The sequence below is a fragment of the Octopus bimaculoides genome, chromosome 8, assembly GCF_046866305.1.
Source record: "Octopus bimaculoides isolate indiv1 chromosome 8, ASM4686630v1, whole genome shotgun sequence".
Lineage (NCBI taxonomy): Eukaryota > Metazoa > Mollusca > Cephalopoda > Octopoda > Octopodidae > Octopus > Octopus bimaculoides.
In genome coordinates this window covers 44,263,234-44,284,981 of record NC_142935.1, presented here as the reverse complement: position 1 = coordinate 44,284,981, position 21,748 = coordinate 44,263,234, and the positions used below count along the sequence as shown (strand labels likewise).

The following is a 21,748-nucleotide window of genomic DNA, read 5'->3' as shown; positions in this document are numbered from 1 at the left end:
TCTTCACTTGTCTATTATTATTGTTCTTATTCTATATCTATTGTCTGAAATCTTTCGTCACACACTTGTGACCTCTTCAGTGACTCTCCATCCCAGGTGTTTCCTGTCCTGGTTAATCCATTCTATCTTTCTATGCATGCATTTGTGTTTTTATCTGTGTGTTTGTGCATGTATAGGTGCACAGATGCATCACTATGTCTTTTGTATGTGTATTTTGTGTGTGTGTGCATATGGGTTTGCTTACTATACAGTTTGTATCCATGTTTTTTATTCATTTATTTATTTTCTTATTTATCTCTCTCTTTTTTCCCCCATTTCATCTTAAGTATGTGTGTGTGTGTGCATAGGTTTATATATTTTGCTGTTTGCATGCTACATGCCCTCTCCCCATTGTAAGTCGTCTTGTTCTGCACCATCCTTCTATGACTACATAGAAGGATGGTGCAATGGATTACATTCCTAATCTTACAGTTAATTTGTGGGTTCATCTTACACACTCTACAGTTATTCTCTGTACATGGGGACCTATTGAATGGTTAAGTTTTACAGATCAAGGATTTTATGGGGGTTCCTGACCTTTCTGCTACTTTAGTCTGTAGATTTATTCTATCTAATGCTTTCCTAAAAAGACACACTAGTTTGCCACCAGGGACAACATCAATGAACATGACACTCTGGTATTTTTGGTTGTCATACCATGAGCAGGACTTACCTATCTTTCGTTTGATACTTTCTATGCTGTTCCAGAGGATTTCGTCCTGTATAGCAAACAGATTCCATTTGCACCATTCTCTAAAATGACGTTGTACTTAACCCATGCTCCTTTGTCCACTCTAATGTTGTCCATTTGGCTGCAGCCAGAGAACTGCATGCAGTGGTTGAAGTGTTGTATGTGTCTTTCCAATTCTGTTGGGTTACATATGCAGGACACATTTCTCATCACTCTTACCAAGTCTGCTGTTAGGATATTGAACTTGGCATTGTCTGCAATAGTTGTGTTCTTGTGGACCAGGTATTTAGAGGCCATGGCTTTGGCATAAAGGGAATGAAGCATCTGGACCTTATTATTCTTAGTTTCCAGCCAGTGTTTCGTGTCTAAGATCAGTAGCCTATAGTTAGTTTGCTTGCTAAGGTAATCTGCTGTTACCTTAATACTCTGTGGATGGAGTTAGCTATTTGCTGGATGCTCTCCATAGTGCTAGCTTATAGTTCATAGACACTGTCTTGTGGGAGTGCTTTAGCCACTATGTTCATATCATCCACATATTGAGAGTACATACGAAAGACATAGAAACATGTACATACATATGCACACACACACACACACACACACAGACGTGCAAACACACACACACACACAGACGCGCGCGCACACACACACACACACACACACACACACACACACACACACACACACACACACATATTGAGCAAATGCATGTGCAGATAAGGATATATACCAGAGAAAAACAAAATGAGCTGAACAGAACAGGAGGAGACATGTGGAATGGAGAGTTGCTGATGAGGTCACAGGTGTGTGACAAAAGATTTCAGACAATGGACATAGAATAAGAACAATAATAATAAACAAGTGAAGAATGAATATATACTGCATGTGCTTATTTGACAAGAAAAAAAAAATGATCTTCACAATGCCTGTTTCAACACACAATTCCACACCAGGAATCTTGCAAAACAAATTCATATACATTTTTTTATTTTTTTATTTTGTTTGTAAATGACAAAAAGTTTTATTGTTGTCATAATAACTGCTGCTCCAGTTGTTGATATGCTGCTCACTCACTCACTCACTCACTCACTCACTCACAGATTCACTCTATTTTTTTGTTATACTTCTCCTTGCACCTACTCTCTCCCATTACCTTTGTCATTTATTTTCCCTCTATGGGCATGGCCCACATGAAATGCAATGCATTCTATTGTATGTCAGGTTATATGTGTTTGTGTGCGTCTATGTATGTGAAGCCGATATAGTTTACGATAAAAATTTTACATTTAAATTAAAAGACTGGTGGCTTTAGTACTTGTTACAGTTCACCTGCATTTAACACCTCTGACTATCACTCACTCTCACTCCATTGGTTGTTTTAGCCTCACTTTCAGAGCATGACTGGTAGGACACATTGATTTCATTATATGTAAAACAGATATAAAAGAGAAAAAGAGAGTGTGTGTGTGTGTGTGTGTGATCAAGTAGGTGGGATAAAGTGTATGAGCGAGTGGGTGGGATAGAATGAATGAGAGAGTGGGTGAGACAAAATAAATAAGAGAGAAAGCAGGTGGAACAGAATGAATAAGAGAGTGAGAGAGAGTGGGCAGGACAGAATGGATGAGAGAGAAAGAGAGAGAGAGGTGGGGCAGAACAATGGATGAAAGAAAGAGAAAGAGGGAGAAAGGTGTGACAGCGAGTTAGTAACTCCTTAGTTTGTTCATAGATGAATTGTACACAGGCTAATATCTCGTAACACTATTATATGATACTTGACCTGTCTATCGTTTTTACTTTTTAGAATATATTTACAAACAACAAGGATCGATTTTTAGCTTTTTAAGCTGTGATTTTCTCATAATGGCAGCTACTTTGTTCGTTATTAAATTGCCGAAGCAAAAATCATGTTTGTCAAAACTTGAACTGAGTAATTCATCAAGTTCTGAGCTGCTGTTAGAAACCGCACCTAACTCTGATTTATTATTCGGGGATAACCAAAACACCAATTGTTCCTTTAATGATAATATTTCTTTTACAAAGGTTTGTGAAGCATCCGAAGCTGTCTCTCCAAAACCAAGCAATGACAACACTATTACATCTACGGTTTCCAACAACGTTAATTACAGAAGTGTTGGTAGTGACAGCAGTAATATTAGTAATAAAAATGGTAAGTCTGGTGCAAACAGTATTAATGTTTTGGATCAAGAGTCCGGTGGATCGATAGGAAAGGATGATGTTGACGTGCAAATCAAAATCAGTGGTTCGGACGTTAAAGGTCAGGGTAACAATAAAACACTGGCTCTCTCAAATTCCGTATTGGGTAACTTGAGTAAGGTGCCACCTCAGCTGGGTGCAGATTCTCAAGGTTGAATAGTAAAACCGCAGAGTAGATTCCAAGTGACACCTATAGATGAAATAAAACATGAAATGCAGGATTTTATCCCTAAGGAAACCCCTGAAATGGTAAGAGAAATATTTTTTTCTTTTTGGTAGACCTTAAGTTTTTAACACCAAACTCCAACAGGTGCATGACAATATGCCTATATATGCTGACATATAAATATACATACTTACATTCATATAGTGAAGGTGCGTGGCTTAATGAGTTGCACTAATGATTGTAAGATTATGGTATTGATTCTTAGACTGGGCAATTTGTTGTGTTGTTGGGCAACACACTTCCTTTCATATAACTCCAGTCCACTCAGATGGCAAAAATGGTGTGTGTGTGTGTATAGTCTGTTCTTTTATTCTTTCATTTGTTTTACTCATTTAACTGCGGTTATGATGGAGCACCACCTTAAAGGGTTTTTTTAGTTAAAGAAATCAACTCCAGGACTTATTCTTTGAAAGCCTAGTTCTTATTTTATTGGTCATTTTCGCCAAATTGCTAAGTTACAAGGATGTAAACATACCAACATCTGTTGTCAATGGTGGGGACAAACACAGACATAAAGACACACACACATAAATGAAAGCTCAAGTAGTCTTTAATGGTGAGCTATCTCATGAATTTTCGGTGGACAACGGTGTCAAACAGGGAGATATTCCAGCCTCTACACTTTTCTCTATTTATTTTGCTGCATTGCTTTGGTATGCTTTCAAGGATTGCAACAGGAGAATTGAAATCAGATTTTGGACATCTGGTTGTATTTTTAATTTGACCTAGTTTAACTGCAAAGCAAAGACTTTCAAAACACTTGTTAGAGACTTACTTTATGCTGATGATGCCGATTTGTTGGCACATTTAGAGTGGGATGTGCAACATATCATAAACAGATTTTCCACTGCATGTGTACATTTCAGACTCACAATTAGTCTGGGGAAAGCTAAAGTAACGTGCCAGGACAAACATATTCTGAACCAAACATTTTTGTGAATGGAACAAGGTTAAAAATGGAGTAAAGATTGTTTGCCAACATAACATGGCAGTCCTGGTCTAGGATGAATGTTGCTGTAATTCAGCCCAGGAGACATCTTCTCCAGCTGGCTATACGTCACGATTTGTGTCCTTATACTTTTGAACAAGGGAATCTAGCACCCCCACTCAGCTCAAAACAATATCTGTGTATTGCAATTTCCGGGTTATTTCCTAATGCACATATATTGTTTTGAGCTGAGTAGGGGTGCTAGATTCCCATGTTTGAAAATACAAGAACACAGATTGTGTTGTATGGCCAGCTGGAGAGATTTTATAACTAGTTTTTTAGCTTGTTGCAAAATCAGCAACTGTGTGTCACTTGAATTTATATATATTGCAAGCAGAGGCGAGCTACTGCCATCTCTAGCCGACAAGGTGTCCAATACTAAAGAGAGTCAGAAATAACCTGAAACCAGACTGGTATGTTGGTCCCATAGCTACAAAGTGGTAGGGGGTTCGTTCCCCTGCTCGATATATATTGGATGCAGCTGTGCATCATTAACCAGCTAGAAGAGATGTTCCTACTTGAGCAGAACAGCCATGCTGAAGTGGTTGTGAACATTGTTTGCTAGTACAACTAAGGTGATCATTTCTTAGAGAGATTTTAGAATTAACTTTTTAGCTTATATATAATATATACAATATAGTAACAGGCCTCCTGGCCTTCATCCCATTTTACTTATAATAAAAGTTAAAAGTATCTTCTGTCTCTTCCCCACTCTGTCTCACTTGTTTTTTCTCACCTTACTGACAGCGTCTCTGTACATGGCTCGCACAGCTCTCACTAACCATTCTTCGTGCGTATGTCTGTGTGTGTGTGTGTGTGTATGTTTGATGGGGTGTGCGAGACAGAGAGAGTAATGCTGAAGGTGTGTGTGTATATGAGAGAGAGAGAGGAAGAAAGAAAGAGAGAGAGAGATAACTAACATTTTCTATTCAATTTTTGTAGTGAGTGAATGTGTGAGTGATTGACAGAGAAAAACCGAGAGAGAGAGAGAGAGAGAGAGAGAGAGAGAGAGAGTAATTATGTATGTATGTATGTATGAATGGCTTCAGTGACACACACATACACGCACACACGCACGCCGGTTGTTTTAATCGATTTTCTCGGTAACTATGGGGTCTAGGAAAAAATACAAAGCACGTTCCAATCTATGCACCCATCTGCACATGTGTGCCATTTTTCACGCGAATCCACCTGGTCATTTGGCCGTGAACCTCGAGACAAGAAAGAATACAACAGCCGCCCATGTTCAATTTATATTATATATATATATGTGTGTATGTGTGTGTGTGTGTGGGGGGGTATAAATGTGAGATAATAGTTTCACTTTAATAGTTTCATTATTAATAGTGAAATAATTAATCGAAAGTATCTCACCTTACAATAGAGATGTTATGGTTTCACTTTTGACACATAATACTGAAATAGTGTAAAAGATAAGAAATTGGTCTGGGCTTGCATTAAACAAGAATTTGGACCCTAAGTAAGGCATGAGTAAAATTTGAATGAAATTGGTTGTGTAGTTCTTGAGTTTTAAGGATTCTTTAGACAGATAGATACACACACAGACACATATAAATACATACATGCATATATATATATATATATATATATATATATATATATATATATATATATATATATATTTGTTTTGCAAGATTTTTGATGTGAAATCGTGTGTTGAAACTGATGTTGTTGTACTTGGGGATGGTCATATTGCCAGTTTAGCCAATAAAAACACACGCACTGTATATTTGGTGTTAATTTGCTTCAGCTTTATATTACATTAATCTTAATCTTATTTCGGCCAGAGTTCTTTCGTCACACTTCTGTGACCTCATCAGTGGTCCTTTGTTTCCTTCTTTCTTATGTGTGTCTCACCTTGCTAACTATCAGCCATTTTGTATTTTGTATTCCTATTGTATGTGTCTACGCATGCGTGTCCTTCAATGTGTCTTTTGTAAGTGCATGTGTGTATGGGGAGTGTCTGTATCACCTATATTCTCTGTTAATACGTGTTCGTTTGTATTTGTTTTTATTTATTTATTTGTTCATGTGTGTGTGTGTTTTTTGGTTGTTTTTTTTGTGTTTAATTAAATTTTGTTAACGTATGTAGTATTTAATTCCATTTGTTTATCTATGTATTGTATTATACTTTGTTCATATTATTATTGGTTTATGGGTAACATGTTGTCACATGCTGTGGTTTGTGGTTTGTTAGTGGTGTGTGTTAGTGTTCCATTCTAGTTTCCTATTCAGGCTAGGTTTCTCTTCTATTATGTGTGTAGCTTCAGTAATTTGTCTAAGTGCTGCATCACTGCTATGTGTAGATAAGATTTTAATTTCTATGTTGTTGATTGAGCCTCTATGTTCTTGCTCAGCGTGCTGGTACAGAACTGATGAGTTCTTCCCTTCCTTAAGTTCCCTCCAATGTTCGTTTGCCCGCTCCCCTATGCTCCTTGCTGTTTCGCCTACATATGTTATTGTCTTATTTCTGCATCGTCCCTCTGTACATCTTATACTATAGACCACATTTCTGGTTTTGCAGTTCGTTTGTGGGCAAAATCTACATACGATACAGTTCCTATCAGTGCAGGGGGTTCTACTGAAAGGGTATGTTCTACTGATAAGGGATTTAATAGGGTTGCCTGGCCTTTCAACAACCTTAATTCTTAGCTTAAGTTTGTCTAGGGCCCTTCTAAAGCGGTACACCAGTTCGCCTCTAGGGGTGGTGTCGACGAACATGACGCTCTGGTACTTGTGGCTATCGTACCATGAGCTTGCCTTCCCTATTTTCTTCTTAGTCCTTTCTATGGTGTTCCATGATTTGCTCCTATAGAGTGGGCAAATCCCATTCCTATCGTTGCGTTTGATTGTTTCAAACTTCTTCATAGCTCCTTTGTATACCCTGATCCTTTCTTTATGGCTTTAACCTGAGAACTGCATGCGGTGGACGAAATGTTGTATATGTCTCTTTAATTCTGTAGGGTCGCATATGCAGGAGACATTTCGCATTACTCTGACGAGGTCTGCCATCAATATGTTGAATTTGGCATTGTCCGCAATAGCCGAGTTCCGGTGGATCAGGTATTTGGAGGCCATAGGTTTTGTATAGTGTGAATGGAGGATTCTGGTTTTATTGTTCTTAGTTTCTAGCCAAAGTTCAGTATCTAATACAGGTAATCTATGGTTAGGGTGTTTAGTAGGGTAGTCTATCGTAACTTTAATACTCTGGTGGATGGAGTTAGCTATTTGCTGGATGCTCTCCATAGTCTTAGTTTCTATTTCTATTTCAGGGGTACTCTCTTGTGGGGGTGTCTTTACCACTAAGTTGATATCATCGACATATCGAGAGTACACATTCACGAGTATGGAGTTCTGTGTCAGGCGTTCCTTAAGCCTTCTGTCCCACCATACCATGAAGAGATTGGCCACATCACCGGTGATACTAACACCGATGGCTGCCCCCTCGTCCTGGGCGTATAATTTGTTGTTAAATTTAAAGGTGTGGCCTTTTAGGGTGACCTTTATACTAGCTCCTAGTGCATGTGCGATCATTTTCTTTACCTGGTGGATATTAGTGGGAGTCCGTATGGCTCTGGTCCATCCACTCTATCTCTCTATAGGGGTCTTCCTCGCCATAGAGGTAATTGTGGGTGGTCTACCTCTTAGACGTCTACTAGGGCAGAAATCTCTAAGGTCGTATCTATCTAGATATACATCGTCATATGTCAATCTAAGTAGGAGGCCCAGTTCTTCTGTGTTGACTTTTTGGAACTCCACTTCGCTCTCGTTGATCATCTCCACACACTTTTCCACTGCAAAATCCACGTCGATAGATGGGTATAGTGATACCACATCCATGCTACCCACTATACACCCTGTCAGGTTGCAAGTGTTGTTGCAGTCGTTGATCCTGCTGAGGAGATCTTCCGTGCTGTCACAGACATCAGGTGACATCTGGATTATGGGGCGTATGATCATTGAGAGGAAGTAGGAAATCCTGTAGTTACTAGTGACATTCGCTCCACAGACTGGTCTTGTTGGTGGTCCCACTACAGGATTAGTTGTTACCTTGTGGTCCTTACGGAGCCCATACAGCGTCGGGATATCATTGTTCCAAGCTTGGAAGTTGTTGGCTGTGCGCTTCTGGGGTCTAAGAACAATTGTCCACATCATCATGTGGGCATTGAGGACTTTTTCTCTTTCCTCATGCGCCCGTAAGGTTGTTACCTTCGTATTGGCGATGTGAGGTTGCATTGCCTGGATATAGTTCGGCAGGCTGTCTATTGACATTCTGCCGGACTTCAAACGCAACGATAGGAATGGGATTTGCCCACTCTATAGGAGCAAATCATGGAACACCATAGAAAGGACTAAGAAGAAAGTAGGGAAGGCAAGCTCATGGTACGATAGCCACAAGTACCAGAGCGTCATGTTCGTCGACATGTTCGTCGACACCATCCCCAAGTACAACAACATATATATATATATATATAAACACACACAGACACACACAGACACACACACAGACACACACACAGACACACACACACACAAATGCATACAAATATATATATATATATATATATATATATATATATATACATACACATATATATATATATGGGAGAATATACGAAAAAACAACAACAGACGAGGACAGGTGGTGTAAATAACAAAAGGATGTATTAGTATGACGCTCGGGAATACGGAAAGTCTTTGACGTTTCGAGCTACGCTCTTCAACAGAAAGAATACGGAGACAAGGAGAAACACACGGAGAAAAAAAATTGAATAGTGTCCAGTCAACGGTCAATCATAATAATATATATATATATACACGTTATACAGAGTCCATCAAAGAAATGTATACACACTTCAGAGTAGGAGTGAGAGAAATACTCATGCCATGCTAGCTTTCCCACACTGCAGTTTGAATATTTGTTAATTGATGTCTAGAGACAAAAAAAAAAAGAAAAAGAAAAAAGAAAAGAAAAGAAAAAAAAAGAGAAAAATGGCTAGAAATAACGGGAAGAAAAAACTCTACCCATGGCCTTTGCAGGCCCTCTAAGACTGGGTTCTGAGTAGACAAGACTCAGCAAAGTGTTTTGTTCTGTTTTGAGATGTGGGATATAATAAGGATAACATGAAGGAGAGGAGAGATAGTTCTGGCAGGTGGACCTGGGTGGAACTTGCTGGTTCAGTAGAGCAGAGGCTGATGTAGTAGCAGTGCAACAGACAGTGAGAATAAACATTTTGTCTATGTACTAGTAGTTGCAGTGTATTAGTGAGGGATTTTTTAGACAATCATCTGAATGAACTTCTTTTGGATGTTGTCAGGGATGTTAGCGTGTGTAGCAGCAGCACCATTCCATATATGTGATAACAAGTCTAATGTAATCAACTATATTCCTTATCTGAATTTGAGTAATCATTAATGTGTTTGAAGTAGTCAAAAAGGTCTCACTTTCAGACTACTGAATATGCATCACTATTATCATCATCATTGTCATCATCATCATCTTCATTTAATGCCCATCTTTCATGGTGGCAATAGATTGGACAATTCCTGCAGGCTCTGACAGATTTGAGGACTGCATTGGGCTCTTTTGTCTATTTTGGCATGGATGCCCTACCCAATGCCAACCACTTTACGGACTGTATTAACTGTCATTTTTTTCAAGGCACCACCATTAGTGAGGTCACTGTGCAACTCACAAGACTACAATCCCCTTTATCAGTGTTGGGGTTACTGCAGAGAAAGGTGGCTTTATGCTAGATGAGAGATTAATGATACCTCAAGTGGTTAGATTTGCATTTCATCTCCCTGGGAGCTGAGCTTGATAGTGCAAGTACCAGTTATATATTGAGTTCAGTTCAATCAACTATATTCTCATCTCTATAAACTTGTAATCATATACTTTCTGAGGAAATTTTATTATTGTTGTTGTTGCAGTATAAAGAAAGAAAATGAAAGCAAATTCAAGAAATCTGTGAAGTCCCGTCTAGTTGTGGCACAGGTCAGTCCTTATTGTTTTATTGTTGTTATTACAAAAAAGTGAGTAAGGCAGTGAGCTGGTGAGTGATTGTAGTCTCTGTTTGTCAGACAGGATTTTCCACTGCTCATCTTTTTGTCTGAGTTTCAGTCCTGGATCAAGGTAGGGCACCTGGCATCTAGAGTGTTGTCAGGTGCTTACAGATCTCTGTCAGTTGGGCAATGCGGTCGGTGGAAGTTCTGCTCAGGCATTCTAAAGAGGATTAGTAGTGGACAAGTGTGATGACATTCTTGGGAAATCTCTGGGCATCAATGAGAATGAGTTGGCTGGTCTGTTCCGGAAGACTTTCAGGTTAGGGCCTATGGATAACTTCCAGAAATCGTTGGCCTGGCAGTGCTATTGAGGACATTGCTGGTTTGGGATAAACTCTATAGACATGGAAGTGCCATCAGCTGGGCTTGCTTGAGGTGTGTGCAGAGCAATGAAACTGTTCAGCATTTCCTTGTCCAGTGCCCAAGCATTGCTGACTTGTGGGTTTATGTTGAACATCTGCTGTCATGTGTAGGATGGATCTGGCTATTGGCTGAGTCCATTATGAAGACCACCTTCCTTTGGCTGGTAAGGGCAGGTAGTGTTTCTTTGTCTTAGCGAAAGAGGGAAAGAGGTTACATGATGGACCAGGTTGAAAGGATTGAAGACACACACTTTCCTCTTTTGGGTATTTTGGTTGTTGTAATTTTCATTGTTATTCTGTATTTACATGCTTGAGTCCCACTTTATTTGTATTGTATTGACCTATACCATCTCCAGTTTTTTAAATGAACCCTCATTGGTTTATGAATAAAAGATTATTATCATCATTGTTGTTGTTTTCATCATCATCATCACTGTCATCATCTTCAAAATTTCTGTTCTCTTCCAGGTGGTAGATTCCGTCCATACTGGTGCTGTTTTTACATTTGACTATTGTATGCTCATAATTTTAGCAAGGTTAGTATATGCAAAAGAGAAATAAATACACTTCAATAATTAGTTGTGTAAATCCTCGTAGATCCTCAACTGACTTCTAAGTAGAATATCAGTAATCAGGGCATAAATGTACAACAAAGAAACTATGGTATATACATATAAGAATAGTCTGGAAGCATAAAGATCCTCTGAATGGTCAGAGATTTAGAGATGTGTTACTTGAAGCAGTTGAAAAAAAAGAGGAGGATATAGTGACAAATAATGTGTAAGACAACTGGAGGTTCCAATAGGACACCTTGCTGGGGGCATTTGACCGAATTTGTGGCTGGTGCAAATTCTCTTCTTGACGTAAGGTGACATAGTGGTGGAACAGTGTAGTTGACAGGCCCATTAAAGTGAAGGAACAGGCCTGGAAGGACTGGAAGTATGGGTTTAGCAGGGAGCTATATCAAATAGCCAGAAGGCTGGCTAGGAGACAGGTATATTTAGCCAGGGAAGAAGCAGAAAGGAAGAAGTTTGCAATGTTGTGTGGTGTGAGGACCAGAGGCTTGAAGTGTTTTGGATTTCAAAACGATGTGTAAAAGAAAATCATAATGTTGAAGAAGAAAAGTGTGTCTCCATGGCTTGGAAATGTATTTATGAAATGCTACTAAATGTAGGGAATGCATGAGAGAAGGAGAATTTTCCTAATGGAAGACCCAACTGAGGAATCAACTATCTAAATTGACAGTAACTTATTACATAAAGTAATTAAGGATATGAAGACAAGGAAAGCCCCTGGTCCATCAGGAATCACCACTGAAATGCTTATAATACCTGGCAGAGTGGGATATTGTCTAGTCACCCATATAGTCAATCAGTTTGTCCACAAGGGCATCATACCCAATGACTGATGTAATAGTATCATAGCTTGCAACAAAAGTAAAGGTAATGTCTTAGACAGAAATAATTACAGAGGTATTAAATTGCTGGACCAGGTGATGAAAGTTACAGAGAAAATCATAGCTCAACTAATTAAGAAGAGAGTTAGTCTAGATGATATTTTGTTTGGTTTTGTATCAGGGAGAAGCATGACTAATGCTATATTCTTGATAAGACAACTGCAGGAAAAGTATTTAGCCAAGAACAAACCTCTGTACTTGGCTTTAGTCAACATGGGGAAAGCTTTCGACGGGGTCACCCATTCCCTTTTCTGGTGGTCTATGCATAAGCTAGAGATAGATGAGTGGTTGGTGAAAGCTGTACAAGCCATGTACAGGGATACTGTCAGTAAGGTGAAGGTTGGCACTGAGTATAGCTATGAATTTTGTATATATGTGGGAGTTCCCCAAGGATCAGTTTGAAGCCCCTCTTATTTACCATAGTCCTCCAGGTCATAACAGAGGAATTCAAAACTGGTTACTCTTGTTCTTAAAGCCGAATCAGTGCCTGATCTAGAGAAGAAATTTTAGGTGTGGAAACAAGGCCTGGAATCTGAAGTCCTTAGAGTTAATTACTAGTCAATACCTAGTAAATCACAAGTCCCTTCAGGGTGATGATCCTGCTTGATATGTAAGAAGGGTGTAAACATCCGTTTTTCCATGCTGGCATGGATGGTTTGGCAGGAGCTTGCAAGTCAGATGACTGTGCCAAGCTATACTGTCTGCATTGGCATGGTTTCTATGGCTGGATGCTCTTCTTAACACCAACCACTTTACAAACTGTACTGGGTGCTTTTTACATGCCATCAACACTGGTGACATTACCGAATATTTTGCAAGACAAAGGTCCCTCAACTGAGAGGAGGAGTTGTATTGAGTGATGTATCTTTGTACCAGTTGATGAGAAGTTAAAAAGTATAAAAGAGGGATAGGGGTCAGTGTCTTTTTATTGAGAACTTTACAATAGATTTGCTTCATTTTGGGATGAATTGAAATGAGATGTGTAGCATATGTCTTCACTTCTCTCTCTTTCTATAGATTGTTATTTTTGTTGTTCGAAAACTTCTTAGTGATGCCTTCTATATAGAGAGCATATACTTAAGTACAAGCTAATGACATTAATATAATGAACCATAAAGTGTTTAATCAATTAAAATGAACAACAAAATTAGTGCTACTGATAATTCTATTCAAGAAAGGCCAGCAAGACTACTTTGAAATTCAAATTGTTTAAATATTGAATAGGAAAGGGGCATGTAGTGGGGAATGATTTATTTTCGCAAGTACAATGACAACTCTTAGTATATTTCAGTCTTGTTAAACCTTTTCAGAAAAGCTAACTTTTAAATGACTGAGAGGATAAAGATTTTGAATAAACAAAACATTTAGTGATCAGGCAATTTATAAGAACATGGGAAAGCATAGTTGATATGATTCAACTAAAGCCAATTATTTTTAGTTTGAACAGTGAATCTCAGATCTTTTCTCTTGCTAAATAAGTTTAACTAAAGAATTCAAGTTATTTCTGTTTCTATTCTTGCAGTATGATTTCTGTTCTTGGTTTGGTAGAAAACAGTTCGGTTGTTTTAGTAGCCAGTATGTTGATATCACCATTGATGGTAAGTAAACCTTGATATATTATTGTTATTTAAACAGCTTGTTAGTTTTATTAAAAAAAAGTCTGTAGTTATTATTGTCATAACACATTAATAACCAAATATTGAAGCATTCAATTGATGTTTCTCGCTTTATTCATCCTAACTTTATTTTGTTTGTAGCTGTTGAAAGATTTTAGATTCACATGTTATAGTCAAGAAAGCAGGACTAAAAGGCCATTTTATGTGACATTAAAATTTGTAAAGAGAAATTTGAATATCTTCAGCAGTAGATATATTATCATGTATATAATTGGATATTTTGCAATATTTATAGCTAGAAATAATAAGATACCTTTTCAAAAATTTACATATCGCATAAAATGACCTTTCACTTAGAGTTCAGATTTTAGGTGGTAGACCTATCATATCTGAGTGTATAAAAGATGCATATTAGATGATCCCAGGTTTTAGCATACTCAGGAAAATAAGTTTTTAGTGCATTAAAGTATGTAATATAGCTCCAACTTCACATATAGGATCTAGGGTGATTTTTTTTTGATAAAAAAAGTGCATTTAATATGCCATCAAATATAGTAATCTGTCCTCCAGTTTAAAATTACCAAATGGCCTTTGGGTGCCATTAATGGAGGTAATTTGTGTTACAATCATTCTTGGTCAGGTCATCAGTCTGAGAATAACTTTCTCACCAATCTTGGAGGCCTTGAGAATAGACAAAAGTCATAAGGTATCACCTTCACTATTCTCACTAAACATTTATAACAAAAATAAAAATATAAAAATGGAGATGATAGATATATAATGACAAAATATTTGGTTGGTTGACACAAGAAAAATCTGCATGAAGTCCAAATATAAAAGTATTTAATTGTTAGCTAAAGAAAAAAAAGAGAGATAATCAGTTTGTGTGTGTCTGTATAACAATAGAGGCAGCAATGACAATAGTCATTGAATTCTGTAGCTGAGTGAGGGGGTGTAAGTCCCTGCTACTAGTTTGCTTTTGCTGTATTACAACCACTGGTCAGTTATCAGGCAAGCCATCACTATGTACCCAATGGTCTGTCAAAGAAAAACCTGGAGAGAAAGGAGACAAGCAGAGTCTCATGAATGTCTAATGCTAATTTGCATAGAAAGTAGAGCACAAAATAGTTAGAGAGAGAGCAATTGGGTATAAGTTGATTTATATGGAGAGAAAGAGAGGGAGATGTGATGTGAATTCACATTGAGTGTTGGATAGAAAGATTCTGTGTGCAGGTTCTACTTAATTCTCGTATTCACTAGACTTTCCTATCTTTATGCTTTGTGTACTGTGTTTTTACTTATACTTGTAATTTTTTCCCTATTCTTTTGTCAGGGCCCAATACTAGCAGGGACTTTTGGTACTGTGATCCAAAATTATTCTTTACGAAATCTTGGTCTGAGATCGGAATCAATTGGTCTTGCATTGTGCATTATCTGTGGTCAGTTGGATACTTTCTTTCATTGTTCAAGTTGGATATGTACAGACTTTGTGAAACATGTGGAAGATGTGTGATTCTACATGATTGCGAGATATTGATGTTTGATGTGGAAAATCTCTGGAGAATCTAAAGAGAAATGAGTGTCAAGTATGATATGATGCATGTGTAACAATAAAGACATCTCCCTGTCTTACATCACTCCCTGAACCACAGGTACTTTTAATGGGATCTACTCACTAGCAAGTATTCATTAAAGCAAGGTCTCTAAGTGTGTGCATGCATGCATGTGTGTGTGTTTGTATTTGTCCCTCACCATCACTTGACAAGCAGTGTTGGTGTGTTTAAATTCCTGTATCTTAGCTATATGGCAAAAAAGTTTAATAGAATAAATACCAAGCTTTAAAAATGTAAGTGCTGGCATACTTTATTTGGCTAAAAATTATTCAAGGCAGTACCCCAGGATGACTGCAGTCTAATAACTGAAACAAGTAAAAGATAAAAAGATATATATGCAAACACACACACACACACACACACATGTATATATATTTTCATCTAGGGTTTATCTTTGGACTAATCATTGGTGCCATCCATCTCCAAGGAGTGACAGGATATATTGATGAATGGCCCACTATGGAAATGAAGTCCAGGTAAGCATCATTTCATATTTTCATCTATTTAGACTGTTTGACAACTCTCACTTGCAATGTCATTTTAAACATAGTGACATTTCTTAAGTATTCCCTCCATTTTTTGTGACTCCTCAAGAAAATGCCTGGAAGTCAGGAATGTGGATGGAATTGAAACCAATCTTCATTCAAGTGTGCAGTGTTCAAGGAAAAAAAAAAAATAATAATTTCAAATTTTGAGACTAGGGCAGCAATTTTTAGCAGGAGGTGATTAGTTGATTACATCGATCCAGTGCTCACTTGATATTCATTATATCAAGCCTGTAAAAGATGAAAGGCAAAGTTTATTTCAATGGGATTTGAACTCAGAGTGTAAAGAGCTGAAGAAATGATATGCTAACCATTCTGCCAGCTCTGAACCTTTCTTATAGTTTCAAACTTTGGTTCAAAGCAAGCAGTTTTCAGTGTAGGGAGTTTGTCAGTTTCCATCAACCCCAAAACCCAATAGTTACTTATCTTATCAAACCCTGAAAGGATGAAAAGCAATGCTAATCATGGTAGTGTTCAAACACAGAAAGTAAAGTGTCAGAAAATATGCTGTTAAGCATTTTGTCTTTAATGTTAAACACCTTAATAATAATAATAATAATAATCCTTTCTACTGTAGGCATAAGGCCTGAAGTCTGAACTGGTTTGAACTGAACTGAGATGTTTGATGAAAATGCTTTATGACAATATTTGATGAAAACGTTTGATAATGTTGTTTGCTGAAAATGGTTGATTGATGCAACTGGTCTTAATCAGTTTGAACTAGTTTGAAACAGAGTGAACCAGTTCAAACCACTTTAAATTGGTTTGAACTGATTTGAACCGCTTTTAATCAGTTTCAATTGGTTCTATCCAATTTAAACCAATTCGAATAGGTTTGAACCAGTTTGAGGTGTTTGAAGTTTGATGAAAATATTTGTTGATAATATTTGATGAAGATGTTAATTAGTTAAATAATTAGTTGCTTCCTGAATTAATTAGGTAATTAGTTAGTTGCTTGCTTATTTAATTATCTAATTAGTTAGTTGCTTGCTTATTTAATTATCTAATTAATTAGTTGTTTCTTAATTAATTAATTAGATAGTTAATTAGATGCTTGCTTACTCAATAAATGTGTTAATTAGCTGACTGCTTGTATAATTTCTTAATTAATTAGTTGATTGCTTGCTGACTTAATTGGTTAGTTAATTAGTTGCTTGATTAATAAATAAATAAATTAATTACTTGCTTAATTTATTAAATTATTAGTTGCTCACTTAATTAGTTAATTAATTAGTTGCTTGTTTGTGTAATCAATTAATTAATTAGTTGCTTGCTTGCCTAAATAATTAGTTAATTAGTTGCTTGTGTAATTAATCAGTTCTTAATTACTTGCTTGTTTAATTAATTGATTACCTGCCTGCTATTTTAAATTAATTAGCTGCTTGCTTGTTTAATTATTTAATTAGCAAATTAATTAAAAAATTTTCTAGCTTAATCAATTAGCTAATTAATTAGATGCTTGCTTAATTAGTAGTAAATTAATTAGTTGCTGGCTCAATTAATTGGTCAATTAATTAGTTACTTACTAGCTTAATTACTTAGTTAATTAATTAGTTACTTGCTTGATTTATTGGTTAATTAATAAGTTGCTTGCCTGCTTAATCAATTAGTTCCTTGCTTAACTAATTAGTTGATTAATTATTTGCTTGCTTGCTTAATTAATTAGTTAAATAATTAGCTGCTCACTTAATTAATAAGTTAATTAATTAGTTGCTTGCTTACTCAATTAGTTCATTAATTAGTGTCTTGCTTGTTTAATCAATTAGTTTTCTAATTAGTTGCATGCTTGCTTAATTAATTAGCTCATTAACAAGTTACTTGCTTCACTAATTAGTTAATTAATTAAGCAAGTAATCAAACATCTTCATTTATCAAACATTTTCATCAAACATCATCATATGGTACTCCAGCCACAGTCAAATGACTGAAACAAGTAAAAGAATATCTTCATCAAACATCAAACCCTAACCCTAACTGCCCCTTACTGGTCCAAACTGGATTAGCCTGGTCCAAACCGACTCAGACCAGTCCAAACTGGATCAGGCCAGACAAAACTGGTTCAAACCATTTGAAACTGTTTCAAGCCATTTAAAACCAGTTTAAACCTGTTCAAACTGGCTAAAACCAGATCAGACTGGTTATATCCATGAAACATTGTCATCAAACAACTTCATGAAACCTTTTCATCAAACATCTTTATCAAACATCATCATCAAACTTTCCATCAAACATCTCAAACTGGTTGAAAATGGATCAGACCAGTCGCATCCATCAAGAATTTTCTTTAAAAGCTTTACCAAACAGTTTCATCACACATCATGAAACATCATCATGAAATATTTTCATCAAACATCTCATCTTCAAGCATTTTCATCAAAAATCTTCATCCATTAAGCTTTTTGTGAAACATTTTCAAACATCATCAAACATGATTGAACCTTGATAGACTGCAGCTGTCTGCTAAATTTGTTGCTGTATCCATTGCTGACTTTCACTATCCATTGCTGACTGTGCATGTAAATGCTGCTTATACAGCCTTCACAAGCCATTTATCTACATCTTGTTTCTTTAATGACCACCAAATCACTGGCCATGACACCCTTTCAAAGGCCTTCTCCAAATCAACTTATGTTAGATAAAATAGCTTACTCTTAGCTAAGTACTTCTGAAATTACCTCACTAATAAGATGGCATCTGTGGTACCTCTTCCAGGCATAAAGCCAAACTACATCTTATGTAGGCTAATTCTATTCCTAATCAATTGTGCCATGGTTCTTTCTGTGACCTTCATAGTCTGGTCCAACAATTTGATGCTTCTGTAATTCCTCTCTCTAATGCACCTCCTTTGCTCTTCTAGCAATTTACAATGACACAACTATGCCAGTCATTGCTTATGACAATTTCCTGGTTAACTATTTAGCCCATCAGACATAATTGTTGATGGGCTAACAACTCTCAGACCTGTAATTGCTTCATGTATCATATTGCTGTCAACTTGAATTGCCAGTTCCACTGTTGGGTCAGCATGAGATTAGACTATCTTTATTCTATGCATTCCCCTTGTTCAACAAACTCTCATAAAAGCAATACTAAGCTTCTGTTTTGTCATTAGCATTGAAGACAAATGCGCCTCTATTTTTATTTCTAATACTCTTCTCTCTTATGCTAACTTGGTTTTCTGTGACACATTATCTTGCAATCTGGAACAGTTTATGTCTCAAATCCTCACATTGAGGAACATGTTCAAATCTATTCTTTTCTGCTTTCCTCATAGCTTAGTATGCCCAATGCCTAGCTTCCCTGACTGACATCTCAAGTTAAGCAAATTCTTCAATCTCTTCCACCTTGTTATTGCTGATTTTTACATGAGCTTGTTGTCTGGCATTATTCTGTACTGTTTTACATTTTTCTGGGTTGAGTTTAAGGCTAATTCTGTCAGTGTTCTCTGCCAGTCTGTGTGTCTTGCTTTAGATTTATTCCTAGGATGATGGCAGCAACACTAGGTTGTCCAAAAAATCGTGATCTTCGATCATGCTCATGAGATTCCATCTAATGCCATTCCTATGCCTTTCTGTGTGCTTCACATGACCCAATCTATCGCCATGAGAGTGCTCTCTGCTTTCAACTTCCTTCCAGACTCTCCAAGAGTGTCTCTTAGTTTTCATAACTCTATCTACTGTGTCATTTCACTAACACAACAGCTTCTGCCTAGCCAAGACCTTGCACCAGCCACATGTGGTTTGTAGCCCACAGCAGGTTATCTTGCAAGAATTCCAAGTTGTTGTCTATCTCCTCCTTCCTAATTTCATGCACATCAACTAGAATTTCTTTAAACTTATGATCTAGACCAACTGCTGGGCTTTTATTGATTCTTGTCTTCTGTCTCTGTATCTCTCTAGTTCTGGCTCAAAAGTCACTAATCACTAATCAGATTTAAATAGAGCATTCTTCACCAGGAAAGATTCCAACTTTTACAAAGACCCACCTGTCTCATTTCCTGGTGAAAATTACATACGATTTTTCTGTTGAATGATTATTATGTCTAATATTATTTGCTACCACCTGGTCCACAGGTACCTTTAGTGAAGCTCTCTCTGATGTAAGCACTCAGTCTGAGGATAGCAGTCTCTGCTCGTCATTTTCTGTGACCTTGAAAGGGGTCAATGATGAGACCCTTCTTCCTCTGACTAAACAGTGTTAAAAAAAATTAAATTGAAATCTCAGCAGTTAATTTCTAAGAAGCAGTTTATTATTTACTTGCTTGTTTGTTTATTTCTTTCTTTCTCTCCTCCCACCAGAGGCATGAGTCGTAGTCTGTGGATTGGTATCTTAATAGCACTTCCATCCGGTGCTGGAGTGTCTCTGTCTGTTCTGGGTGGTAACTCTGGGCCATTGGTTGGAGTTGCCATATCTGCCTCACTGCTACCACCTGCTGTCAATGCTGTGAGTAGACTTCAACCTCTTTGGTCTTCTCTCTTTATCTGTCTGCTAGTCTGCCAATTATAATTTGCCTTCTCTTCCTTCACCTACCATTCTTCAAATGTCTGCTCCTCTAATTAATTAACTGCTAAATTACCTTCAGTGTAATTATCATCATAATTAACAACACTATTGCTGTCGTTATAATCATCATTATCAAAATTATCTTACCCCCTGTCATTATTGTGATCAACATCACGGTCACAAACATTGTTACTCTCATCATCTTTTCAACATCACCAGTAGCAATAATCATGTTAATTAAACTACTTATTGTCAACTATATTATAACCATTAGCACATTATCATCACAATTCTGCTCATTATTCTCATTACTTTTTTTTTAGTTTAAAATTTCAAATTAACAAGATTAAAATATTTTCATTTTAATAAATCATTATTATACACAAATACAGAAATTAAGAAATATCTTATTCAAAATATATGCTACTATTTTATAACCATTTAAAAAAAGCCATTTCATAAAAACTAAAAATATTAACTGTTTCATAATAACTGAAAATATAGTAAAATATAGTTCAAATATGTTTGAGATCTATTTTAACTTATAAAGGCTATTTTGTTGCAGTTTAAAGTGGAGAAAAAATTCTTGCTTCAAGTAAAAAGGTGTAAGAAGACCATTGTCAACTTAAAGCACTCTTTGGACTGAGAGATACATTCCTACATGCTGCTACTTACATATTTGTTCCAGCCTAGTGGCTTATGCACACAAATATGTAAATAGCATTTACTGATTTTTTTATAAAGCTAAGGCTTTCCGACCAGCTCAGAGTTGCTTCTCTTGGTACTGGGTGTTGAAGACAGCTTACAAACTAGAAATGCATGTATTTGTCCAGAGGGTGTTTTAAACTGACAGTGGTGTTCTTAGACCTTTTTACTTCAAGCAAGAATATTTTCTCCATGGCAAATTATAGTGAAATAACTTTTACAAGTTGAAATATGTCCCAAACAAATATTTCCTATCAGTGCTTCATGCTACTACTTACATAGAGTAAAAATAATTTATTTTACTTGATATGATATTAAAAAATCTTTTAGTAATTTGAAGTATACTAAAATATTTCATAAAAATTTAAAATATACTAAAATATTCCTAAATAACTTTTTAGTGAGTCTTGTCACTAATCTAAGGTATGAAAGTGTTTGTGGAAAAGTTCAGTAGATGAGCTTTTGAGAAGTATGTGTAATGGAATATCAGAAGGCATTTTTTAAACAAATAATTTAATTTATTAAAGGATAATAAGAGCTGACAAGTCATATGAGCATAGCTGGTGTATGTTTATAAGTCAGAGAAAGCTTTAGAACTTATGTTTGAAATATGGATTCAGCTGGAAGTCATTATAAGCTAATTGTTTAGCTAGTGTAAACAAAAATATACTGCTCATAACATGACCTGAGTAGTGAGCTGATG

At 36.6% G+C, this 21,748-nt stretch overlaps 1 protein-coding gene across 1 annotated transcript in view; it reads left to right on the top strand.

Moving 5' to 3' along the window:
* The first annotated feature begins 3,054 nt into the window (after window positions 1–3,054).
* The window catches only part of LOC106871741 (uncharacterized), a 37,044-nt gene continuing 18,350 nt past the window's right edge, over window positions 3,055–21,748 (top strand). Inside the window, exons 1-7 of the mRNA XM_014918360.3 lie at window positions 3,055–3,193; window positions 10,114–10,177; window positions 11,076–11,143; window positions 13,586–13,661; window positions 15,013–15,118; window positions 15,678–15,768; window positions 20,136–20,280. Of these exons, the coding sequence (XP_014773846.2) occupies window positions 3,153–3,193; window positions 10,114–10,177; window positions 11,076–11,143; window positions 13,586–13,661; window positions 15,013–15,118; window positions 15,678–15,768; window positions 20,136–20,280 (591 nt within the window). The 5' untranslated portion in view covers window positions 3,055–3,152. The remainder of the gene's footprint in view (window positions 3,194–10,113; window positions 10,178–11,075; window positions 11,144–13,585; window positions 13,662–15,012; window positions 15,119–15,677; window positions 15,769–20,135; window positions 20,281–21,748) is intronic.